The sequence below is a fragment of the Centropristis striata genome, chromosome 15 (genome assembly GCF_030273125.1).
Source record: "Centropristis striata isolate RG_2023a ecotype Rhode Island chromosome 15, C.striata_1.0, whole genome shotgun sequence".
Taxonomy (NCBI): Eukaryota; Metazoa; Chordata; class Actinopteri; order Perciformes; family Serranidae; genus Centropristis; species Centropristis striata.
Genome location: NC_081531.1, coordinates 32,484,274 through 32,511,993, shown reverse-complemented (window position 1 = coordinate 32,511,993; position 27,720 = coordinate 32,484,274). Strand labels below are relative to the sequence as shown.

Sequence of the window (27,720 nt, the reverse complement as noted above, 5' to 3'; positions counted from 1 at the left end):
TTTGTACCAACTTAAACAACTTCATGTATCAAAACACAACCCCCGCTCTGGAGATTGGTGCTGCTTTCATGGGGAAAATAACTCACAAAAGGAACAAATCCCCTCTTCACATTACAAAGTATTGAAATCAATACAAAGGGGAAAAAAACATGAAATGCACAGTATAAAACGAGTTGTGCATGTGTGCAAGAATCATGGAAACAAACGATACAGAGAGAGGGAACTCCCAGAGAAATGAGCAGAGAAGCTATATTTTTAGGCTTCCACAAAAAAAAGTTACATTTGCTAAATCTTACCCCAAGTGACCTGTGGCAAGAGTAATATCACATTTGATAAACTCATACTTATCATTTATGTCCTATCATTTGAAAACTACTAGTTTTACACCACAGTGTGTCCAAATCTTTGTGTCAGATGCTCAGTGACCTTTCCACACAGTCCAACTGTCTCAAACCTTTTGATTTAGGAACAATGATGCTTCTTCACAAGAACGGCATCGTCAAAGTGATGTCAACATCTTTTGATACAGTTTAGGACAATACAAAGATTATACGTCAGATGGACACACAGGCGTGTCTGCAGACTGCAGAGAGTCTTTAAAGCAAGAGTGCCCCGCCAGCGTGGATCCTGGATCAAACTGCCAGACCATTTCGAGTAAAAAAATGGCTTACAAGGGCACTGCAAATCTACATAAGCCATAAAAGCCATGCCACATTTACACCCTGTTAGGGATATTCTCTCTTAAAGGGACATGCGCACAGTTTACAAACAGAAGAGGCAAAAAGACTGCTGAGGAAGCAGCAGGGTTGGGAAAGTTACTTTCAAAAATCTTACTGATTGCCAATTTTAGATAGTAATATCTAATATTATGCACTATAATCCAAAAGCCAGTCAGTTATTGTTGCAGTACGATTCATTCATTTTCATTTAGAGCAAGCAATTTATGCCAAAATGTGTAAAAATGTTTTGTTTCTTTCAAAGCAATGAATTAAATTGACTTTTTTTTTTTTTTTAAAGCATGTGATCTGTTCTTTTTTTAAGACTTGCACCAGGCTTGATTCATTTTTTTCTCCACATTTTACAAGTAATCCATTGTTCCCAACCCTGTAAAGCAGTGAGCGTGGCAGAGCAGTCACATGCACACTATGGGAAATGTTAGGCTAGACACATGAGTACTAACCTCTGGCTCTCTGGCTGCTGGGTACTAAACATCATACAGAATAACAGGCAGCTGCGAGGGGAGGAGACTCAAATGTCCAATGAAAGCACCATTCACACTTTAAAGTTGCATTTTAGCACAGAGGTGTTTTTTTTTTCTTCACTTTATAACATTTGATTAACAAGAGTCAAATCTGCTTTGACAGCAGTTGAATATCTTTCAACCTCTCTTGGTCTCTGTGGATGGCAGAGCTCCAACCATCCTCCCCCTCTGTAGACATAATTAGTCTGTGAACAATCGGCAGTGAGCAATATATGACCTGTTGGGTTTTTTTTTTTTTCACAATTGAGAGATCTTCTTTTTTTTCATACATGATACAATGTACTGCGCAAAATGGATTATGCGCACATACTGGAAGCATAATGTTGCTGAGGACATGCAAGTTGTTGAGTATACAGCAGAGCAAAAAGCGATGTTTCCCAATGTCATTGTTGTCTTCATCTTCTTCGAAAAACATCATCTGTCACTCAGGTTTGCATCTTCAAGCACGCAACTCTTTCTTGGAGTGTGGCTTATTCCCCAGCAGGGCATCAATCTCAGTGATGGTTTGAGGGGTCATTTGGGATAAAATCTACAAGGACATGGAAAAGGACAGCAATCAGTTTAAAATGTCATCTGATGCTGGGTTTTTTTTGTCAGTTATGTCACATTGCTTTGCTTATAAAGTAGCGTATCTATTTGTCCTCAGTATGTTAGGTAAAATGATTATGAGGAAATATGGAAATAAATCGTACCCGTAGGGCACCCAGGTTCTCAAGTAGCTGGTCTGTAGTAGAAACACCCAGAAGTACTGAGCTGACTCCCTCACTGCGCAGACACCAGGCTGTAAAAAAGCAAGAAAACCAATTAAACTTGTTCTTTATGAGTGATAACTAAAGACAAATGGTAATTTTTAGTATTTTAGTAGCAGGAATGAGACATTTGACAGTGCAAAATGGCCAATTAAACAAAATATATGTGTAGGAATCTTGACCTAAGGACCATTTTGGTCTACTACCCAACTTAATTTAATAGTAGACAGGATAAGATACATGGTGGACAAACCATGCTTTCTAAACAATACATGAACACGATTATAAAACACAAATATGAGAAAAAGACATAGTATTATGAGGAGTAAAGTGGTTGCACACAGTCTGTGAAGCACTTAACCCTATAAAGCCAAATGTATCATATTTGTTACACAATAACTTATTTGAAAATTTGTCAGTTGTCATTTTATTGCATTTCATACATTATGCATTAAATAAAGCAACATACAGTCTTTTTCTCATTTAGGTAAACTAGGTAAAGGTTTAACTTAACATAATTAGGTATATTAATAGTAAAATTGAGATATCTCTCGAATAATTCAAAGAAATACATTTTTTTTGGGTGTGTATTTTTAGATGGCAAGAAAATTGAGCATTGATGATGTGTTGGAGATAAACAAACTGAGCAACAAATTGCACAAAAATAACAGATGTAGCAAAAATGAAATGCTGGTTCCACTGGTGGATCTGTCATTGCTGCATGAAAACTTCATATCAGCAGATGTATGATGTTGTGTTATATGGAAAAAAAAATATTTTGTATGTTTGAGGAAAATGTTAAAAGGAAAGTCAAAGTTTTAATTGGTTAAAAATATTAGGTTTTATATGTTTTTGTTAGTTCAAGAAAAACAAACTGTGAGCAACAAATTGCACAAAAAGACCCAATGTATCAAATATGATACAAATTAGAATTCATATATATGCAAATTCATATATATTATTTTTATTTGTCAGCAGGTTTTTTTTTTAAATTGAATTTTCTGGCAATTATTTCATGGTTCAGGCTTTATAGGGTTAAGCTGTTGCCTAACTCTGTCCTTGTACAATCAATCTTATGTGGGAAAAAAACAAACATACAAAGTCTCTTCACTTTGTGTGGGCCGTACCTATGGCTAACTGTGCAGCAGTGCAGCCCAGTCTGTCCGCCAGTAGATGGAGCTCCTTGATTTTAGCGAGCTGCCTGCGGCCCTCCTCACTGTTCACTCGCTCCTTCAGCCACTGGTATCCCTTCCACCGGGAGCAAAATGGAGAAAAGGTTTAATACAGTCCTGATTTCACACTGCAGTACCCCGCTGATCAGAGAGATAATTACACTGAGGCTGATTTCTAGTGAAAGAAATCCCGGAGGAGTGTGAGTCAAATCAAACTGACCTTCATTGCTGCTCTGGAGCACTCTGGCACACCATCACTGTACTTCCCCGTGATTAATCCACAAGCAAGTGGGGACCAGGTCATAGCTCCGACTCCTGAAAGAGTGGAATAAGTGTAGACGTTTGAATGAAAATGAATGAAACTTAAATTAATTAAAAAGAAATGAAAAAGAGCTGCAAGACTGTGGATGTCTGACCGATCTTGTGGTAGAGCTCAGGAAGCTGCACCTCCACTTTGTCCCTCTGGAAGTAGTGATACTCTGCCTGCTCACACACAGGTGGTATCAGGTTGAACTGGCGTGCTACCGAGTACGCCTCCTGGTGCCAAACAGACAGAAACAAAATCAGCATTCATGCCATAACCTGACTGCATTTAATTTGTTGTGTAAGAGTGAGCTTTCACCATGATTTCCATGGCACTCCAGCGTGAGGTTCCCCAGTACATGGCCATACCCTGGTTTATTACAAACGTCATGGCCCGTACAATCTCTGCACATTACAGTAAATAGCAGGACATTTACGTTACACAAGGCGATTGATTACAGCAAACAAGAATAATCGTTACAAACGTCTGTAACTGACCTTCCATCGGACTGTTGACGTCGTTTCTGTTGGCAAAAACGATGTCCACATAATCTAGCTGCAGTCTTGACAAGGATCCTCTTAAACCTGTCATAAAGAGTGGTCACGGATTAGACATTTATTTAATTTCTACTGTTTTAATATGCTAATATAAGTAGCACTTTACTATCAAAGCTGATGTACTCAGAAATGTCATTAGTTCTGCAGATATTTGTTCATAAATCAAAATAATTGACTTGACCAATCACATTTGAGCGGGCTTTGGTTGCTTGCCGGAGAGCAAAAGACATGGAAGGCATTGGCTGAAATGCTATCTAATTTAACTTTTGATTCACTTTTGAGAAAATGTATCTGCATTCATATGCCAGTAATCTGATCGTGGATATCCAGATATAAACGTGTACCAAATGTCAAGGCAATCGGTAAGAAAATATACAGCGCTGCAATGGGGGAAAAAATAAATGTTGGTTAAGTTAAAGTGAAAAAAAATGGTCCTCTTCAAGGATAGGGCGAGGGGTCAATAATGAATTAAACAGCATTTTAGTCCAAGTTCACAGTGTGAATTGGTACTCTCAGAAATATCCAAGGCTTTTATATTTTAAATCCTCTATTAATCATGGATGACTGATGCATTTTGACTCAAATATATATTATTATGCTATAAAAGACTCTTTCAGCCAGATGAGAATGCCTCAGATACTACGTAGACTTAGACAAAAGTGTCAACAACCAATCTTTAACATCAAGGTGGCTCTATAGGAAAATTAGAATCTCCAAAATCATTAGGATTTATTGCCTAGGATTCGTACAAAACTTTATATCGAGCCATCCGATATTGTTGCTGAGATTATTCATTCTGGATCAAAGTGGTGTACCGACAGACTTTAAGGAAAGACAGATGAGGGGACAGCAACTGAGAGATTAAATTCTGGATGTTCCAGCCCAACTGTCCACTACAGGAGAACGACTGGTTTGCACATATCCAGCAATGATAGAAATGTTGTTATTGTATGTGACATAGTCATTTAGTTTTCAATAGATTAATAGTTTTATGCATTACGCTTGTTAAAGATACCAGCTAATTTGACAAATTTTTCAGTTTGTTCATATAGACATGTCATCTATAACCAGCAGTACTCAAGATTATGCTAAAATAACAAAGAAGTGTAACAGTTGGTTCGTGATATCAAGGCAACCCGTTGCAATGTTTCTCAAAAGCTGTAGTCGTTTCCTTCAACTCTTGCTGCTTAACCCTCTAAACCCAAAGCAGTTCCAGGGGGTTTGTTTGCTCTTTTTACATTTTGCTCACTCACTGCAAAAAAAGAAAAGTTGGGTGAACTCAAAATTTCAAGGCAACAAACTTAGATAAAATTTTAAGTTGGACAATTAAACTAAATATTTACATTTTTGTTTTTGAGTTTGCTCAACTCTGAATTCAGATTTTTGTCAACTCAACTGTAAATTGTACTCACTTATAATTTAACATTGTAATAACTTTTAATCCTTACTTCTGCAATGTGCTGAATTGGCACGATTGTAACACCGCTATGAAATGTCAGCTAATGTTGCGACCACAATTTTGAGTTAGCATTGATACGCTAATGGCTACTCTTGTAGCTGTAACAAGCAGCGCCACTAGCATCAGTTAGCCGCTAACATCAGTTAGCTGCTAACATCAGTTAGCCGCTAACATCAGTTAGCCGCTAGTTTTCGCTAATGACCGAATTTCACCGCTTTCCCGCATTTCACAACAAAGAAATAAGAGTTAGCAGAACTATTGTCCCTTGTTGTGAACCCCAACTTAAAGATATAAGTAACAACAACTCACTAACTTGTTTTTGAGCAGACAACTGGCTTCCTTTGTTGTGCTAACTTACATTATTGCCCTAAATGTCAATAATTTATATTTTATAAGTTTTACCAACTTAAATCACTGTTTTAGGCCAAAATATACAAGTTGGCTTTTTTGCAGTGCTGTGGCCTTGTATTTCATTGCAATATATGAAGTCCTGCACAGCATCCCAATAAAAAGTTGACGAACTATAACGTTCAACAGTGCGTTACTGGACGGGCAAAATCTATTATTTTAGAGGGGGATAATGTGTTTGAAATGTTATTCAATATATTTTTCGTCTTCTGAAATGTTTTGCATCAACGTCTCCCTGTGGGCCAACTTTCCAACCTTGAGTGTGTTAGCAAATCGATGCAGAGGTTGAATTGAAATATGTAGTCCAAACATCAGCACTGTCCTTGCGTGCAGTTCCCTCATTACGTAATGGCCTGAAATCAAAAGCTTCATGACAATGACGGTCAAACATCAGCTCGTTCAGCTCCTCTGTGAATGGTCTCCCCAAGGCCACGCTGCTTACAAAACATACAAAGCAGATGTCTGTGCACAAGGCCAACAGCCTCAAAGCTTTCTTTAGGATTATTTTGTCAGAGGGGGAAGCAAATAAGTGGATGGAAAGACAATCCATGATGTTGTTTGCGCTTAAAATTTCATCCCAATGTTCCCTCATCTGACCCTCTGTACTGTTGTCTTCTTTTGTCCCAGACAGACTTAACTTAAGACAATCCACCAAAACATTCTTCATCTGATTTCACTCTGTATTTCTTCACCTTCAGTGTCCTCACCTACGCTAACATCTTGCACTTTAAACAGTCCGTCAACACGTCCTCGGCCATAACCCCAAACTGCTACAAATATACTTGTTCTTTTCTTCAGCTGTTACGAAACATGGTCATTTATTTGATCTTAAGGGATGTTGATGTCTTCACTATGACACGTGACATGAAGTGGCTCTAACTGAGCGAGCCAAACACACTCAAAGATTAAAGGGTCATCAAATGATTCATCGCAACTCAGGCTCAGATTTGTCTAAGGGTAGATATAATGTAAACTGATAACATTTTATATACATTTAAAATAACAAACATCCCAATAAAACAGTCTTTTATACTTCCATCAGCTGAAAGCATAATGTTCAGCAAATACATAGAAATGTAATATCAACTCTCTATACCTTAAAGCATTTCAGGGCTTTTTTTTGTTGTTGCTCTTTTTAAATTTTACTTAGTGACCTTCACCGCAATATATAAGTCCTGCATATATGCATATAAACACTTTTCCAAGAACCCATGAGTGTCATGATTACTGGAAAATAAATTAGGTCTCCAAATGCTATATGCCACATGCATAGGTATTGAATTATTTTCATTTTTACAGCCTCTACTTCCAACCTCCCTTGTCCTCTCCTCTCTGCTCTGTGTAAATACATTTTCAGTGAATATGTGTCACATGACCTTTCGTCTCAGCAGAATCGATGATGGCTTCACAGTGTCACTGAGGAGCAGAATTTAATGTTTTTAACAGGATCTATTTTTTCCATACAGGAAATTTTTTTTTTTTTTAATAAATGTGTTAAATGAGACATGTAGAATTAAGTGATTTTGACAGAAATATCACAATTTAAGCTTTGTTTTGGTTAGTTTTCCTGAAGACAACTTTCGTAACCTATGATCCGTCAAATTCTAATGATAATGTCTGTTTTTACAGTTTCTTTCTACAGTCAAAGGTGTATTTTTGGCGATCAAAATTCAAAATGGTGGGGTTCCGAGGGTTAATACACATCTCTGATTTACTCCTTTCCTGATTTTTGACACAGTTTTAACGCTCTCAATGTATTTCAGATGAAGCATAAAATACTATGTGCTGAATAATAAACCCAAGTTTCAAGGCCTGGACTCTTTATAACTAAATTCCAGGTATTGAAGGTTCTGTGAAACAAAACATTATACTCTACCTTCAATAATGTGCTTTCTGGAGAGTCCTCTCTCTGTCTCTGCTCTGTGGAGACATGAAAACACAAATTATTGATGTTTTATTCAAAGGATAAATGAAAACAAGGATTATGATTGTGTTATACTTACTGGCCTCCCCAGTATATTTTTGTTGTAATGACAAAACTGGAACGCCTGGCAAGGACAAAAGAGGTTTAGGAGCACAATTTTAATGGGAAACAAGAATTTTAGTCAGAAATCATTGTGCAGTATTAGGCAAGTAGTTTTCTCTCCATCTGTAAACCATCATTGGACCAATATTGTATTTATTTAAATATCTATAACTTAATCGGATAAAAAATAAAGAGGTAGTGGCAGATTACAAATTCTTACATTAACCTTTGAAATGTATTTATCCATATAGATTAGAAATATCTCAAGGATTTCCCACGCAGCTTTGGCAGCTGGGCAAGACAGCCACCAGTGTTTACTTTCACATGGTCACATTTTAATCCTTTTATAGTCTTTCTGAGGCTAAAGCTCTTCATTTGCCTAAAAAGTATGAATATCCCTTGAGATAATTTAATGGCGTGCCTGTTCCAACATGAACAAAAAAACGTGGAAAGCAGTGCATATCAGAAAAACAAGAGGATTATTTGGGATTATTGAACTTTTAAGAAATATATTTATAATCTTAGAGAGTTTGAGAGCTGTTCACATGCATGTGAGTAATACCTCCATCCTTTCTTCTTGATGATGTTCCCGAGAGTGATTTCCGCTCTGTGGAGAAACACGTAATTTACTGTTAGAATTAAAATGTTGAATCATAGAGGAAATCTGCAGACATGTTAAAAAAAAATAAAAGTTGCATCAGTAGTAGTGGTGGAAGAAGTATTCAGATCCCTTACTTAAGTAAAAGTACTAATATCACACTATGGAATTACTCATTTCAAAATAAAAGTCCTGCATTCAAAACTTACTGAAGTAAATGTACAAAAGTATCAGCATCAAAATGTACTTAAAGTATCAAAAGTGAAAGTACTCATTATGCAGAATGTTTAATATATTCCAAATATGTTACTATGTATGTATTAGTATGTAATATTTTTGATGCATTTATGTAAGCAGCTTTTTAAGTTTTTGTGGTTTAATTGTTAAACATGTACAATCATTTCAAATTAATCATATTTTTTATGTTAAACTTAACCTGAAAAGTAACTAAAGCTGTCAGCTTATAGTAGTGGAGTAAAAAGTACAATATTTGTCTCAAAATGTAGTAGAGTAGAAGTATAAAGTTACATAAAATGGTCACAAAATTGTACTTAAGTACAGTACTTGATTAAATGTACTTAGTTAGGTTCTACCACTGATCAGTGGTTATATAGAAAACCTAAAGCTGGTGATGAAAAAACATTCAACAAGAAGAAAAACAGGAGTTTTAGTGGAAGAAGTGGAGCCTGACCTTCCGGAGGCGTACACCTCTGCCGTGTCAAACAGGTTCACTCCGTTCTCATAAGCTATGGCCATCAGGTTCTCGGCCATCTGAGGGAACAAAAAAAATTGAGAGTGAGAAAGGTGGACGTAGGTGGACAAATTCCAATTACACAGAGGTTGTCCGAGAAGGGCACGAAGCAGGGAGGATAATATCTCTCACCAAGCTACTTTAGTTTCTGGGTACCAGCTCTGTGGGATTTTGAATCATTTCTATAATTGAAAACACTGAGATTGAAACAAACAGTGTTTTCCACAAAAGCAATATGAGCAGAGATGCTCGGGAATCGACTTCTCACAGAAACAAGAGAGAAAACAGAGCTCTCACCTCGTCAGAAATCTGAGATCCAAATGTCACCCAGGTGCCTGGATGAGAAGAGAGACGCAGAGTTTGTTTTGTTTCAGGGGTTGAAACAGACATGAATATTATCCAGCCTTCAAACCAACTCACCTAACCCGAGGCAGGAAACACGTAGGCCTGACTTCCCAAGGTTCCTGTGAAGAAAGAAAGACAGAAAGAGCAGTCAGTGAAGCTCAGAATTAAAAGGACGATGTGCACAAAATATTCCATCATACAGTAAAACTAAGTAGTTGAGTGACAGGTGCTGCACCCAAGTTATTCACATCTTCTCTTTCATGCTATTTTACAATGTTACTTCACTAGATTGGTGAAGCAAATATTGTTTCTTCACTTCGATACATTTACAGACAGCTGTAAATCTAAGGTCCCATGTTATAAAACGTGAGATTTCCACATTTTTCTTAATTATGAAGCAGGTCTTGATAATGTATAAATACTGTGAAATTAAATTTAAATAATAATGTGGGGTTTTTTAACATTAAAGCATGTAAACATATTATAGCAGAAACCCAAAATACAGGAATGAACCTAAAAAAATGAGCTATTATGTCCCAAACATATGATCATCTTTTGAAATATGAGGCAGCCAATGTTATAGAGTTACTGGTGGCTCCACCTTTAGCAGCTGTAACATGTTCATATATTTTATTTTACGTACATTTTGCTAATTATACTGTGTCATATCTAAAGGAATTTCTGTTTATTTCGACATTTGATACTGTGACTCGTTAATGATTACTTTCACTTGGTTTTGTAAAAAAACAACAATCCCAAAATGAATAAATAAATATACCAAAACCAAAATGAATAAATAAATGAATGAAAAATAATAATATTAAAAGTAAATACAATGCACCACGCACAGGTTGTTATGCATAAAACTGAGATATAACACAAAATAAAACCAATACATGTTAAAATACACTGTAAAAATGAAAAAAAGGAAAATATCTTTTTACCAATTTTTTATGATTTAAAGATAATTTCTTTAAAATGATGGACAATGTACATGTAAATATCTGTATTGTATATATATATATATATATATATATATATATATGTTAAGTCAAATTTTACAGTAAGATAACAGAACATTGCTTTTATCTTACATTCATCAATATGATGTGTATTTTATGTATTTTAACATTCGCTGTAATTTAACATTCAAGACCATTAAGAAATTGAATAATACAATAAAAAATAATCAATAATGTCCAATTATATTAAAATACAGATTTCAACATCAATATTATGATTGATATTAGTAATAAAAGTATTGTTGGCAAATACACTTAATGTAGAAAAAAACGAGAAAACCCCAGTAAAATAATACAGTAAATGTTTGGAAAATGACAGTGTAGTGTAATTATTTCCCCCAGTGTTCCTGAGTACTTCCTCCTCCACTGCTGCTGAGTAAAAGTCTTTTTCGCCCGTGGTTAAATTACTGCCTGTGTCTAATTATTTCTGAACAATTGACCTTTTATCCTTCGTATGTTAACAGTTCAGTGTATTACACTGGGTCAGTGAAACAGCTGGAGGGAACAGAGCTCGACTCAGATGGGCTAAAAGCTTCTTCGGTCTGCACGGTAAATGCTCCAAAATGTTCCATAAGCTTTAGAGGAGTCCATTACCCAACGTGCCACATCTGATTATCCAGACAGCTGAGTTTTGAAGGGCGGGCAGGGAGAAGCAGAGCTGCATTTCTGACCACAGGAGCATGTACAGCTGAAAACGATGTGGGCTTCATGCTTGCTCTCCTCCTCCATGCGCGCTCTCCCCCATTCTAATTAGCCGGGGAGCCAGCTGGAGAGGCAGCAGAACTGCAGTGCAACTCGCTGCTCGCCGTCTTTTCATCTCCAGCGCCTCCTCCCCTCTCTGCCTGTCTGCCTGCCTGCGTCCGCCACAAATAGCCAAATGCAGAAAGACAGACTGTCAGAGCATTTAGACTCAGTCGAACGAGTCCTGCTTTTATTTTCTCTGGTCTATTTTTAATGCCTGACCTTAAGCTATTTTTAGAATACTGCATATGTAAGCATTTGTGTCCCGCTGTGTGCGCGTTTGCTGTGTTGGGGGCGTTGGTGTTCATGTGTGCACTGCGTGTGGGTGTGAAACGCATATTGTTTGTGTCATTCCTTTTAAACTCTGTCAAAATAGCACACAGGTGGAAGGTCAGGAATGTTACATCGAGGGAAAAACTGTAAGTGGGGTTTGATGTTGATGATTCCTTGTATGGTAATCTGGCTCCCGTTCACCGTTTGTCAACCAATGACAGCTCTGGCTGCTCTCACACACTGACAGTCACTTTGAACACTGGGAGTAAATATAAATGAGGCACAGGGGAAAAAAACACACTTCAGAGACAAATATTTCCATTTGTTTTATACTGCTTTACTGGTATTTTTTGTGTGACACCCATCAAATTGTGCCTTTTTGCCTTAGCTTCAGTCAGAGGAAGTTCAAGGAATTTTTTTTGTCTAGCAACATTTGACAAGGTTGGACCAATAACAGTAACCCAGAAATATTCCCTGCTAGTTAAAAACACCTTCATTCAGCTTCAAAACAAAAAGAAACGCTTGAAATTCATCAAAAAGCATTTAGGTCTCAACATCACCTGCAAGTTAAAAAGAAAAAAAAAACTGTACCTGCACACTGAGAGAATTTTAATGACGTTTTGTGTCTCAAACTGGGCCCGTATTTACAAAAAGGAAAAGAAAATTATATTAACCCTTATGCATCCCACATTTTTGCTTTTCCATGTTTAATATTTCCATAATGTTGGCTGTGGTTATGCATATGGCATCAATTTTGGTGAGGGTGTGAGTTTTTCTTTGAATATTGGAAGTTCAACCTCAGATCCAAACTGTTAGTTCAAAATACAGACTCTCATAAATGATGCATTCTGTTATATCGGGCTCTCAGTATACAGCCATGGCTTTCAAATTGCAGTTTTCCCTATTTTCCACCAGATTGAGCCATTTTCTCATGTTTGCCCTGTGGGGTAAATACATGTCATTTCCATTGTTTTTTTGGGTTATTGCTGTTGTATTTGGAGCAGTGCACGTTCACAGACATATCCAAGGCTGGAAAAAAGAAAAAAATCCCTAAAGTATTAAGTATGGAGTCAGCAATTCACCATTGTTGTGCATTTCATTCATTTTTTTCATGAGAATGAATTATTATTTGTAAGAAATGATCAGGACTGATGTGTCTTAGTGAAAGTGGCAAATGTTGGAAAACAGATCACCAAAAATAAACTGTTTATCGTGGCAAGAAACTGTTAAAACAGGCATTGCTGTTGAAATTTACACTTCCCAACAGTCCTTAAACAGATTATAGGTTACAAAAGTTTCCGTCAGAAAAAGTAACAACCTTAAAATTTTGATATTTATGTCAAAAGCACTTGTTTCTACATGTTGCCAAAAATAAACTGTTTATGATTGAGACAAGCGGTCATGTGACAAACATTCACTGAAAATCTGTTTACACAGAGCAGAGAGGAGAGGACAGGAGAGGTTGCAAGTAAAGATTGTAAAAATGTAAATAGTTCAATATGTTTGACATGTGGAGGGCCTTTTTTCCCCCACTATTCATGACACGTTTGGGCACTTGTAAAAGGTTTATGTATAAATTCCATTTTATTCAATTTTTTAGCAATAATTTATCAGAGAAATTCAACTTGCATGTTTTCTTTTTTTTTATAAGACTTATGCCATTATTACTGTGTTATTCTGCACAAAATACAAGTCTGAGTTGTCCCCATTTCTAGCCATGATTGTGCTGATTCCATAGAGCTGCAGGACAAATATACAGCAGAGAAATACTAGGCCACAGTGAGTAAAATGTAAAAAGATAAAAAAAAACACCCTGAAATGGCTTGTTGGGGTTCAGAGGGTTAATTAAGCAGAGCTGCAACCGTGTTTACCACCTTAGTAACACAAGAGTACCATGATGAAAAACAGAATGCTATGTGTTACATTACACATCTTATGTGTGACAAATAAAATATGCAACAACTAAACATGAGTCAGCATTAAAAAGAAATCCAAGCATCCGGTAGCATCCACAACTGTTACACACATGCATTATTTTTCTGTTCCAGAGCTTTTATCCAATATGATTTTCTTTTGTATGCAAAAAGCTGACACACTATTGTATTTCTATGAGCGAGTCATTAGAGAAGCAAAAGCAGTGTGCATTAGTGGGTGAATTTCATGATTGCTTTGCTTCATAAAACATTTTTTTTTGTTTCTGGGCAATGGAGGATGTCATTGTTTCTCTGTGTGACAACTGGCCGCCCCCTCCCCGCTCTCAACTCCACCGCTCTCTGCAGTGCTGCAGTCTGCTAAATTACTATCAGTGAGTCTGGAGAGACACATGCTCTCTCTTTCCTCTCACTATCTCCCTCATGACAGGCTCTCCCACTCTCTCTCTCTCTCTCTCACACACACACACACACAGATATAAACACATGTACACAGACACTCGGCCTATATTTCATTTGACATGGATTTGAGGGGAGTTATGCACAAATACTGACGAGATCTATACTGCGCTGGCGACACTGGGGCCTGTCGATGCTTTCACGTGAACGTTCACGCTTGATGGGAATTACACTCTCACACAGGCACAGATCTACATACGGACACGCATGAATGCACTCGTGAGCGAGGCACACAGAAACACAGATGCTTCTCTCGAGCTTTTTATAAGTAGGGCTTCCTGTGTTGTCTATTTATTCTCTTGCCATAAATCATCAACTCCAAACAAGGTGATTATAGGGACTTGGTTGTTCCATACATTATTAATGGGGGAGAGAAAGGAGGTGCACAGGTGCTCTGTCATGGTGTAGTCAGCATTTTAACCTGTGCTGACATTTACAGTTAGTTTTCACCTGAGACAGGAGGGAGACACTACATACAGATGGTTAGCTGCAAATGATGGAGGTTTTTTTCCCTGCAGTTGTCATAAAATGCCACACACATGCTGAGCAGGCTCTTCTCCAGAGGGAAGCACACCTAGATATTAATAACACTCACGTCAGTGTGTGCGCGCATGTGTGTGTGTGCTTATACGTGCATTTTCTGAGCACAAACTGTGGAAATCTGGCGGACTGTCTGTTCTCTTTTAATAATGCTGTATAAACTGATTCAGGGCTTTAAAGCATCAGTTCACCCTAAAGAATGTTCTGCCTCAGTACAATGGAAGCTAATGCCTTTTTTATCTGTGATGCTCACAGCACCAAAATGTAACTGATATTTTTAACAGTTCCTCAAAATCTTTTTATGATCAGTGTCCTTGTTACTCTGGATAATCCGAAGGGGATATTTCTTTGGTATAAAGTTGTTTAACTGAAAGACAGGGTCAGGGACGTTGTTTCTGTTGCGGCTGAATTAAGAAAAAATTATTTATTTTAAATGCTTTGAACACAGGAATACTTCCTCTCACTTCCATTGTGTTAATGCAGAGGCAGAGGTAGAATATCTCACAGCCTGGACAAATAAAACAAAAACTATCCGCACTGCTAAATTCAACTCTAGGTGAGAAAATGTACATTATGAGAATTGACTCTGCTCTAATTCTTCCTTCACCTATTATTAATGAATTAGGCTAAACAATGGACATTTTCATCTAATGTGATGTTTTTAATTGAGTTATATTAAAACAGTTGGGAAAGTAGGTCTGTCCTAATTATAAAATACACATACTGTGCGGACGTTAAAGAAAAAAGACAGACTCTCGCACACTCAAACTCAGATGCTCCTGCATATCAACTGCCAACACTTTATTAATGGTTGTGACTCTCCTATTAACTAAAATTGCACGTAATGAAGTGGCAGAGCTCAGAGATTACCAGTTGGTGTTTAAGTTGTGTACCTTTTAATATTTCTGTGTTTTTCTGTTCAAAGTTTGTTTTCTGGGTTCAAAATTTGACCGAAAAAGGACAGAATGCTAAAATAGTTTGAACCTGTGCCGTCGAAACGTGTTAAAAAGGAGTTTATTACTGACATTTGCTGCTTGAAAAGGTCACTGCACCGTTACCTGCCAGCCTGCTTTATGTCTGCTGTGAAAGAGATGAAGCCGAATGATGTGTCAGTTTCCTGCTCTGCTGCCCCTTAAATATAGACTCTGACAGCTCGATGAATTTAAAATGATTAAATGGAGTCGCTGAGGTGTTTTTGATTATCATGCTGCCCCTCACTTTACCTAGTTTCTCTTTTCTGTCATTTCAAACATCTCAACTACTTTGATCCTTTGTCACAATGAATTCATTGGCAAAATTTGTTGAAAGGGACAACTTCCGCGTCTGAAAATTAAAAGTGAAGCTGATGCAAAAGTGCAATGAACCTGCATTCTTTGTACTGGCCAGCAGGGGGCGACTCCAATCGCTGCAAAAGGAAGTACGTAGAAGACCCTACTTCTCATTTGGTCTATCAGCTAAATGGTAAATGGAGCTGCACTTATATAGCGATTTTCTAGTCACTTTCCAACCACTCAAAGCGCTTTACACTACAGACTGTGATCATTCATCCATTCACACATTCATACTGGTGGCAGAGGCTACCCTAGACGGTGCCACCTGCCACCATTGGGAATTCATTCACAAGGTCAGGGATCGAACCACCGACCTTCCAGTCGACCGCTCTACCAACTGAGCCACAGCAACCCCCCCAGTGAACAATGGTTCATGGTATCAATCACTAGTTTCAAGTCTTCTTCAATACAGTATGATCTTCATTTGGTAAATTATGGTCCCATTTAATATCAAATAGACAATAAAGCAGGGTACCCCTTAGGAAGTGGATACCTTTTGATTGACACGTCCCTACCACAGCATGTTTCCATCTTTGACCTTTTCAAAGTGTGTTTTCAGTTCATGAAAGTTGATTGTAACATTTTAGTCGCCCAAAGTCCAGTAAATGGTTGTACTAAAAGACATTTTAAGAAGTCGGCTGTTCAGTTAACTTAGCATCCCCCTCCCAGCTTCATCCTCTCCTTCTATTTTCTGTTCTGGTGCAAAGATACAAGATGCCGACAGCCAAAATGGCAAACTCAAGGCTTCCAAGGTAGACCACACCACACAACCAATGGCAACAAGATCTAGAACCGAAACGAGAGTTAGGTAGGTCGTTTTTCAATGTCACCCAACAGAGAAAAAAATACCACACAGGTCATTATACATACATGTACGGTTCGCAGTTGTGAAAATAGGCTGATCTAGGTTGGTGGGAGCGTTAAGGTGAGGCGCTATAAAAGACAGTTTAAATATAATATAATATACGTAAATGCCAGAATTGTAGTAGTTAGGAGGACGACGTGACTGCTGGAAGTGACGTAGTTACAAAAAAATATGACGCACAAAACGTGCAACTCCGCATAGCCGTCATTCATAATTATTACAGCCACTAGAGGGCGGTGGAGGACAGTCTTAAATGAAATATGGGTAGTATCTTGATGCCTGTACAAAAGACCAACAGGGTCGTTTTTTAAGGGGGAGACACCCACTATGTCCACTACATTTATACAGTCTATCTGTGGTAAATATTGTAATTACTTTCACAGTGTTCCAGACGGTGAAAACTGGGTTAAATTGAAAGTAACTTTAAGATAAATAAAAATGTAATCAGAAATTTAGATAAATACTTTTTGAGACTTTTCTAGAACGTGTGTGTCTGTTTCATTAAGCTGCTCTTATGTAAGGACATCCAATGATGACTCGTCTCTGCCAGAAAACAGCATCAGACTTTGACTTTGACTAGACAGTCTTTTCAGAGGACGTGACGTGGGTTTTTCTGCCCTGATTACGCCGCTCGCTGTCCAGAACGACCACACTGATAACAGGCGCTTCCATCCGCAGGCAAATATTGACAAATGTAAGCCTTGTCAAACAACACTGACCCAGCAGTCGCTTCACATTTTGAAAAGATTAACCTATCTGCTTTATGTACAAGTTTTTAAAAACCCCACAGGTCTCAAACTGGCAGCTATACAAATACCCATCTGAAGCACGTACTATTGCATGATTTGTAATTACAACAACTTGTTAATACATATTGGAAGGTGGCAGATGAAACGAGCAGCCAGATTTTTGCAGTTTAGCAGCCAAAAACAGATCACGTTTTGATATACTTGGGCTTGTAGCCAGGTTGAAGTCAAACAAGTGGAGATGCAGAGTGCCTAAAATTTGTTGCAGGACCTCAAAGTGATGTCACTAATCTGCTCAATCAACTGGAAACTCAAAGATCCCAGCGAGACGAGAGTTGAAGGTCAAGGTTGTTGCAGCTCGCCGTCCTTGTTCTCCTCCCTGCTACACAAACCGTTTGCTTCCAATGATTATTAATCATGATAACAATATGAGGCCAAAGCACTTAATTACCACTTAATTATTATTCATCACGACTCCGCTCTATGGAGTCCACATTTTATCACTGTTTGGTATTTAATATGGCGTCCATAGGGTTTTATAAAAGTGGGAATAGTCTGCCTGCTCATTTTTTCCACAGCTGTTTAGTGTTTAATTTACATGGTAACTGTAAAATCACATTAAAGTAAATAGTCTGGCATCAAATTAAAGCTGCCCTTAGTGTGTGTAAAAGGGTAACTGAGTGAGTGATAAGTCTGGGGCCGGGTCACCGTCTCATAGCACTAAAGGGCCACAATATATCTGTACAACTTGACAGGGTTGTTCATCAGTATGACTCGATCATTGCTTCATCAGCTGCTGAGAGTTCAGGCTTTCAAAACTCACTGTTCAAGTGTACTCTGTTAGAGAACAGCACCTCTCTGCATGGCTGAATGTCAGGACACTTCAAATCCTCATATTAACACAGAAAATACATGTGAGCCCTGCTCTCCAGCTAAAAAGTATTATCATCATTGTAGAATATCACCTTTCACGGGACATTTTTATCTGGTTGTGAACATCTGACTGTAATAGTAGTGAACTAAAGTCCATTGGAGGAGCAGGAAGTCCTAAATGTTTAGTGAACAATATTGTATATTGTTTTAAAAATTGTAGTTGTAAAAAATTATATGAACTCAACATTTACTGATAAACTTTTCCCAGAGTTTATCACACTGTGAAATTACTCCACTACAAGTAAAAGTCCAGCATTTAAAACTTACTTCAGTAAAAGAACAAAAGAATCAGCATCAAAATGTGCTTAAAATGTCAAAAGTAAAAGTAATTGTTATGCAGAATGGACCCACTCAGACAGTTACATATATTATTGTATTAATATTTTGATACATTTATGTAGGCAGCATTTCACTGCTCAGGCTGGGCTCATTTAACTACTCAATGAACTTTTATGTGGTTTCATTTTTAAACATGCACAAATTAGTCATACTTTTTTATGTTAAATCTCAATCTGAAAAGTAACAAAAGCTGTCAGCTAATTGTAGTGTCTCTAAAATGTAGCGAAGTAGAAGTTTACACTATGTGGAAATAGTCAAGTAAAGTGCAAGTACCACAAAATGTACAAACTTTTCCAGAGTTTTCTACCATATCACAACATTTGAGGAAACTTGTGATTTTGTAAGCTTAGCTCATTTACAAGAATGTTGGTTTTTACAATAACCTACCACTTTAGCGCATCTACTGTACATCAGGGATACAAGTTTGAGGCTCATTCAAACCCAGAGGGAGTCTGACAGAGCACACTTAAGCCCCGCCCCTGCCGGAGGGGAAAACAATCCCTCACTCTGCATTGAATTTGTATTGAATGAAGGAGCAACCTTAACAATTGTGTCTGCTAAACAACAGAAAAATGTCTTAAAGCTGCTGTGTGATGAAATGCACTACCAACAAGGTGAAGAACCCATAAATAAGTTTTTTAGATAGATAGATAGATAGATAGATAGATAGATAGATAGATAGATAGATAGATAGATAGATAGATAGATAGATAGATAGATAGATAGATAGATAGATAGATAGATAGATAGATAGATAGATAGATAGATAGATAGATAGATAGATAGATAGATAGATAGACTTTATTTATCCCAAGCTGGGAAATTGCAGTGTGGCAGCAGCATTACACACAGAGACAATGACAACACAATTAAATAAAAAGAACAAGAACTTAAAATCTGACGAACCGAAAAACTGAACTTTTTAGAAGACAAAAGTGGAAACAGATGTGAGACATCAGCAGTTATAACGGGGAAACTGTGTGATCCTGATACTCAGTATATTTATTTACATATGCAGTGCATTTTGTCACTTAGTCATATATCAAAAGTCAGTTTCAGGCTAACTACATTTTTGCTAGTTAAGCTAAAGCATTTGACATTATGTAACTCGTGAAGTAAATTGTGGATAATTCAGAAAGCTATGCAGTGTTAAGTCCTTTAGCTTGCGAACACATAGCAACAATAGCTTCCTAACAGCTAATGTGTTCTTACTGGTAGAAAATGTGCTAAAATAAACATACGATATGCTTAAATCTAAAAGTTTAAGCTAGAAACAGACATTTTGTTAGTGTTTCAGCCCATATCTGTACTGTGGCACATCTGAATGTCTTTCATTTGTCTATTCTGTTTGGTAGCTTGTTAGCTTATAACTGGCAGTGGCTTACACAGCGTTAGTGTTTGTTCAACAAACAATATCTACGATTCGACAGTTTGTCCAAGTAGCCACATTCATATTACGTCTCTCTTGTTTAAAAAGAGAAATTTAGTTTGCTTATGCACCTGGCTTCTCCTCTGATCTTCCTCATTTCACCGTAGCAGTATGTTAATAATAGTGAAAGCAGCACAACACAAGTTGACATGATTAATTCTTTAAACTCACTGGTACACTGCAGTTCTAAGGCAGAAATGTTCAGTCATGGCTGCTTATTTTGCTTATGATAAAAAAACAAACCCCATATGAACATAAACGTTTAAGGTTTTCATGATGGTGATTTTCATTGGAGGAAGTCTTTAAAGGAATGGTTTAACATTAGAGCTACATGAGAAGATCCAGCAGACAAGGCTTGGTGTCGATCCTCTCGTCTCACTTTCTGCAAGAATGCCAACAAGTGCATTTGCCAAAAACGTTGAACTATTCCTTTGACAAATTACAAGCTTATTCAACTGCACAGAACCAAAAGTTTAGTCCCCAAGAAACTGCAGAATGACATCTCTGAACACATCCCTGTCTCTCCTAATGTCATTAAATGTTATATTACAGCGTAAAAGCAAAATGTTCTGTAGCCCCTTATCAATTGCCCCATTTTATTGAGAATTGGGGGTTGTGGGTAGGTTAAGAATAAATGCCACATAGAATTGGTGTATATTGTCTAAAAGCTGGGGATCTGAAGATTAATTTGAGATGCACCTCAGCACTTTGTGTCAAGTGGTTCTGGTGATAGACCTTTAATAAAAATGACTTAATTAATCAATTAAGCAAACCTTTTAAAGTGTATAATAGTTCAGAACATCAATGTTTGGCTTTCTGAAGTCCATTTTCCTGCTCAACTATGTCCCATAAGTTGTTGCAGCAATTTATGGGTTGATAACATTTGTTACACACATTTGTTGCTGAATTAGACTTATTTTAAATTCAAGAATGGATAAAAATTAATCAAAAAACCCTCTAGAATAGTATGTCAATACACCAAAACCTTTGGAACAACTTAGAAAAATCCATGCTGTAATTTGTTTTAAAAAACTTTGGATATTTGGAAATATTCTGCGATTGGATGCGCACTTCTGCTCAACATACCTAGGGAAGCTATACATCCTCTGGATGCTCTAGGTCTCTAGATTGTGGTTGTAATGTTTCACGAGGGAGTGATTATCCTGGAGGTCACAGCAGCTCATTTTATATAGTGAGGTCAAGATTCAAGAAATACTCCCACTGCAATGAAATAGCTAGTTGATTAACATCATCACACATAAATTAATGTGGGCTCATTGAATCCACAAGAGTCTCAGCTTTCCAGTGATATCCAATTTATGCAATTCACAGGCTGTTTAGTGACCCCAGTATGCAGAAATATTCATATGCAGTAGTATTGACATGTTGCTCCTCTCACCCATAAGTTAGGATAGCTGCATCCAGCAGCCTGCAGCTGACACGATGCACCCTGCGGCCATGACCGTACAGAAATCCATGAGAAATGTACAACACTGGCAGGTAAATCTATCCTGGAAATATCTGACCTGCTTACCAGGTTGCTGTTGGTGAAAAGAGAGGGCCGGGTTACCATAGAAACGGCCAATTTGCTGAGTGACAGAACTTCGCCTGAGAGACTTCGAGACTCACCTCACCTCCACAGGTCCCGAACAAAAAAACACTCTACTGCTGCTGTTTCTATGTGCCTATAAAGGTTTATCCAGGGATTTGTTTTAAAGAGAAAATTGGAACTCAAGAATTAGCAGTGAGCTGATTGGTGCAAATTCCACACTCATTGTACAGTTATAATGATATTTGATCAACCCAATTATTCACAGATGATTGAAAAATAGAATAAAATTATTTGCTAAAATTGCTTTGCTAAAAATGCTAAAATTAATTTAGCTCAAAGTTCAGTTGGAAAAGATTAAAATGAACTACTTCATGTTCAGTGGTGGAAGAAGTATTCAGATCCTTTACTGAAGTAAAACTAGTCATACCACACTGTGAAATTACTCCACTACAAGTCCTGCATTCAAAGCTTACTGAAGTAAAAGTACAAAAGCATCAGCATCAAAATGTACATAAGGTACCAAAAGCATTTATGTAAGCAGCATTTTACTGTCTAGGTAGGACTCTTTTTAATTGTTTAATGTGTTTTTATGTGGTTTCATTTTTAAACATGCACAATCATTTCAAATGAATATTTTTTTATGTTAAATCTCAACCTGAGAAGTAACTAAAGCTGTCAGCTAATTGTAGTGGAGTAAAAAGTACAATATTTGCCTCTAAAATGTAGTGAAATAGAAGTATAAACTACGTCGAAATACTCAAGTAAAGTACAAGTACCACAAAACCTCCCTCTCCCTCTCCCTCTCACGGCCCATAAGAGCTAGTTCCTCCTCTGTGTACTCGGGTTCAAACAGATATGGCTCTGGGTCAGCTACTAACCAGTCGTCATCGTCTACAAAGTCCGTCATTGCAAATGATCGCTTGCAGCTTGCTAGTATAGTAGCTAGTAGTGAAGTTGTTCTGTTGACGGAAGTGAGAGGGAGCGGAAGTGAGAGGGAGAGGGAGAGGGAGGGGGAGAAGATTTTTCAGGAGTGATTATATTACTGCGCCGAGTCGAAGTGCTCCCAAGTGCTATTCCGCCATACATTATAGTTATCCTTTTTATCCGCTTAGAAAAGCACCACGTTTTATTTTGTGTCGCCATACTTGGTCGTTTAACTACTCGTGTAGCTGTATTTAAATAGTGAAAACGTGGAGGAGTTTGGTCGCTTCTAACTGTCCATCTGTTTGGATCCTAATGAATGAACTGGGCTAAGCTAAGTGCTAGCCAAGTAGCTCCGCGCGCCAGGGCGATTGAGTGCACGCATTGAGACGCAAGAGGTCTGTATCAACTCGTCTTACTTGACCGAATAACATGTTTTAATATGAAAAAACGGTGGAGTGTTCCTTTAAGTACAGTACTTGAGTAAATGTACTTAGTTACATTACACCACTGTTCACGTTCATAGTTCACGATTTTAATTTCTGTACTCCTATCATCCACCCCCAGCCCCCAATCAGTGCCCACTTCCCAAACTAAACGGATTACTGCATGCTGCTACAGAATCACAGGTAGAGTTTACTTTTAACAACCAAAAAAACACCCAATGCTAGTATATGTTTGACCACTTAAACAATGCTTCATATTCAGCAGAAAGATGGGAAAAAGAGCTGCAGTAAAGATACACTGTATATATGCAAGGGGAATTTTATTCAGCCTGCCTGAACCAAATTATGCAGCAGTTTAGAGGCATAAAAAAGATTCATATGCTTCCGAACGAGCTGGTACAGACCTCCCCCCACTGGCTTCATTACAGTCGCTATAGCTGAAAGAAGTGCTAAGATTTCAGTTCTGCAGGGCACACAGTTTTAGAGAAAAAGAATAATACTAAAGGCCAGCCATGCCAGTGTTGTGTCAAAGTCTCTTTCCCTGTTTATGTGTTTCCCCACTACCTAAATCTGAACCAAGCCTTTTTCCCTGACACTAACCACGGAGGGAGCACTACAGGAAATATCATTTACCAAAAGGGAAACACTATTGGACAGGAGAGCAGATTTTGGCACCGGCATGCTGGGTGCACTAAATCCTTAGATGCTGTGAAACACTGCGCTCAGTTCACGTTCGTTCGTTGCAAAATGATACATCTGGTAGAGTAAAAAGTCACATTTTCATCACCTTTTTACTCATCTTAAGCAGACGCATGCACACACACTCGCACACACATGCACACACACCCCAAGCTGTTTCAGCTCACTGTGGCCATGGTATTTTACTGACAATGCAATATATATTTTATATATAATATGTAAGTCCTACAGCTCTGTAGAATCAGCACAATCATGGTTAGAATTGGCTTAACAATTGTAACAATTACTTCCTATGCAGCGCACACATGCTCAAAATGAAGCTAATCTTTTTTTTTACTTGCAGCGAATATTTGTCATGTGACCGTTCGTCTCAGCACAATCAATCATGGCTTCACAGTTTTGCTAAGGGACGCAGAATTTATTGTTTTTAACAGGATCTAGTTATTCCAAATGGTTTATTTTTAGCCAAGTTTTAATGAGACATGTAGAATAAAGTGATTTTGACAGAAATATCACAATTTTAAGCTTGGTTTTGGTTACTTCTCAAGGGCTGGCTTAAAGTTCAAATTCCAATGATAATACCTGGTTTTTCTATCATTTCTAGTATTTTTGGCGATCTTCTAAAGAAGTTTTAATCAGACTTCAGGGTTCAGAGGGTTAAACAAATGCTGCAGTTCACTGTAGTTTTTAATTGAATGAAATTAGAAAAAGGAGTTAAAGAGCAGCAGATAGGGTTCGGGCAGGGGGTGACAGCAGGGGCTTATGGGTGTGATAACTGGCAGCAGGTGTCGTCGTCGGTGTCGGCCTGCCGGTGAGTGATGAATACTCAGGTTAATGAGTTAGCAGGGGGGGATCAGGAAACATGTCGTCAAACAGGGCAAATCGTGGCAACGATAGGTGCCATCTGGAGATCAAATTTACTCACAACTTCTGCTCTATTGTGGTATTCGCCCACATTATATCCAACATTTACTCCCTGCACACACACGGTCTCATTCCTCCAGCATGCAGACATGTTTTATGCAGATCTCTGCTCCTTCCTGACCTCAGTTGGATTGTGACAACAGTGTAAAATGGAGAATGCGCGACCACTGCGCTGCCACAAACGCACTCTGTGGTCCGGGTGGCGGGCAGGGCTTTGAGAGGACTCAGATACAGAAAGGGGACTGATAAGCGACAGCAGTGCTGACTGATTAGGAAATAAGACAGACAGAAACTAAAGGCAATGCCTGGGGTGTTGCCACTGGCAACTGGAGCTGGCCATATGCTGTATAGACTTATTGTGCTGCTGCACTCCCTATTAGTGACACTTTTCCAGAGACGGCACAGCTACCAGAATAACCCAACCCAATCAGAAGAATGCACACAATTATCAAGGAAGATAAAACAGTAGTGGAGATATCCAGGTTTCATCTTGTGCCTCATTCCCTTTTTAAACATCCTATTAAATGAAAACTAAATTGACTGAAGAGAATGGCAGGCATCCAATCAACCTGATTACCAGGAAAACAGGTCATTAAAAGCCTCTTCCTACTTATTGGATTTTACAGACTAAATGAAGGAATCCTATATAGAATCTTAAAGAATCTGCATGCTTTTATATGTGCATTATTGTCCACTTCTCTGAGAACTCCTGCATGAACAGCTGTCCTTGTCAAGCTGAAGCTCTAATCCATCAAGGTGAATTGAATCAGAGAAACAGAATTACTTTCCTTTTTTTGTTGCTGTTTATCTAGTACATTATGACTCAGACCTGGTGTGTGCAACAATGATTTTCTGTGCATAAGATCCCCAGCGGCAGCACTGTTTTATGAAAATTAAATGCTTTTCCAGGAAAAGGTGAGGGACCTAGGGTGATTTTAGCATGGCTGTTATTGGAGGCAGGCTTTTTATTAATCAGTGGTGAAGAGCAAGAGGCCAGGGTGAAATCTGCATAAAACACCTATGGCAGATTCTCCTATGTGCATTGCGTCTGCTATATTGTGATAACAATACGGCTGTTCAGTATGGATTATATAAGCACTTTTAAATCCACCAGTGCTAGCGTTTTTTAAGTGTTAATGTCATCTTTTATGATGTCAGTAAAATCACTGCTGTGTGTGCACTCAGGTGCTTTTCATCTTCGCTAATGGGTCTGTAGGCAGCCGGCACAGAATGTTACAGGATGCATGTTGGTGACAATTCAACTAACCCTTAAATTCTCCTCACATCTCGAGAAAGGGATGTGGAAGAAATCAGGGACAGAGCTGGTTAAAATCACCTGCCACCTCGTCACGTGGCAGAGGATTTCTGGGTGTGATAATCTAGTAGCTGTGGGATAATCTGGAGGTCAGAAGGCTGTGATAATCACAGTGAAATGGAAACTAATGTGGATTAACCCTCAACCCCCTGAGGCGAATGATCCCCATACTCACCTGTACTTCATACTGGTGTGGCGCCCGATGGCCTCCTTCATGTGGGCATGGCCCTGTGGAGTCTGACGGGACCCGGGCCCCTCCCTGGTCTTGACGGAGCCTTGAGACATGTAGTTGCCATTACTCCCTTGTCCACTTCCTCCTCCACCACTTCCTCCTCCACTACCACCTCCACCGCCACCGCCACCTCCTCCTCCTCCTCCACCGCCGCCTCCCCCTACTCCTCCACTGCTTCCTCCAGGAGGTGGAGCGGTACGAAGGCCACAAAGCCGGTCCTCACTGCGACTCTTGAGGTTGTGCTCGGTGCAGGCGAAAGACACCTGCATCCTGACCCTGGTTTCCGGGGGGCTTTTATTTTGATAGAATAGGGTGGGATAGTCACACAAACAAACTGTTGGAGCTGCTTGACACTGTTTCCCGTTGTGCTGTTGTGATGCTCATACAAAACAAAAAGGGCTCAGACAGGGCAGGTCAGAGATTTTGGCTGAGAGCTGGAGGGAGCAGGCAAGAGTCCAGCCTCTAACATGACACACACAGAGTTACCGTCTGCTCCTGTCTGGTGATGCAAACCTGGCAAAAGGGCTCTTTGAGTTTTCACACTCACAAGATGCATCGGGGCTGCCCTCCAAAAATCATCAGGAAGCTTGTAAGCTCACAGCAGTCCTCAGACGGATTTGGGGATGTGGCAGTTCTTGGGAAGCTCCCAAACCTCAGTGCAACAGAAGTCTCCCTGGAGAGTGTCAGCAGCTCGGCCTTCTCCCACATACATGCACGGGCTCGTATGGCTTATGTTGGGTGGTAAAGCACTTGGTAGCTGGCTGTCTTCTCTTCAGCTGAGGTTAGTTGTGTCTGTCTTGAGCCGAGGAGCTCCGGAGTGTGCCGCAGCAATGACACAATCACAGCTACAGGCATCCTCGCACCTCGCGTCGAAATAAGGCATATTTTTCTGTCGCAAGGTGGGTCGGGAAGAAACAAAAAAAAAAAGACTTAATTGCTCGAATTTACATCGCCGAGGCGAACAGTCCGAGCAGAGTAAATAGACTTGATATGAAGCGAATTCATACAGTCAAACCACACCGATGCATCATCGCCCAGCAGCCTCACGCAGCATCAAATTGATGCAAGAGAGAAAAAGAGAGAGGGAGAGGAAACAGAAGCAAATAACACCGAGCCGGGTTTTTATTATTATTGTTATTACTATTATTTTTATTACCTTCAGTGTGTGAAGTCGCTCACATACCGGCAGCAGCTGTGCAGGTCTCCCGTTATTCGACACAATCTCACGGTGCACAGATTTGAAAAAAACGCCGGCACACTAGCCCAAAAATGAGGCATTTCAATCGCTCGGTGCCCCCTCCCTCAGCATCATCCTGTCACTTCACACACAGTCCCACTTTTTTTCCCCTCTTTCTTCTTCTTTCCTTTTTCCAGAGGCTCCAAAAATGTTCA

At 38.8% G+C, this 27,720-nt stretch overlaps 1 protein-coding gene across 2 annotated transcripts; it reads right to left on the bottom strand.

The window, feature by feature from the left end:
* Positions 1 to 224: 224 nt before the first annotated feature.
* On the bottom strand, positions 225 to 27,720 carry LOC131986448 (voltage-gated potassium channel subunit beta-2-like). 2 transcript variants are annotated; one of them, XM_059351414.1, is made up of 15 exons: positions 27,485 to 27,720; positions 26,272 to 27,217; positions 9,706 to 9,749; positions 9,583 to 9,620; positions 9,226 to 9,305; positions 8,499 to 8,543; positions 7,914 to 7,958; positions 7,787 to 7,830; positions 3,984 to 4,070; positions 3,805 to 3,890; positions 3,599 to 3,719; positions 3,403 to 3,497; positions 3,138 to 3,258; positions 1,954 to 2,042; positions 225 to 1,790 (listed from the first exon to the last, which is right to left on the bottom strand). In XM_059351414.1, the coding sequence occupies exons 2-15, from the start codon at positions 26,595 to 26,597 to the stop codon at positions 1,701 to 1,703; spliced, it is 1,311 nt and encodes a 436-aa protein (XP_059207397.1). In that variant the 5' UTR covers positions 26,598 to 27,217; positions 27,485 to 27,720; the 3' UTR covers positions 225 to 1,700. The 2 variants fall into 2 exon arrangements, with proteins under 2 accessions (XP_059207397.1, XP_059207396.1); XM_059351413.1 differs by having other exon boundaries at positions 26,272 to 27,712.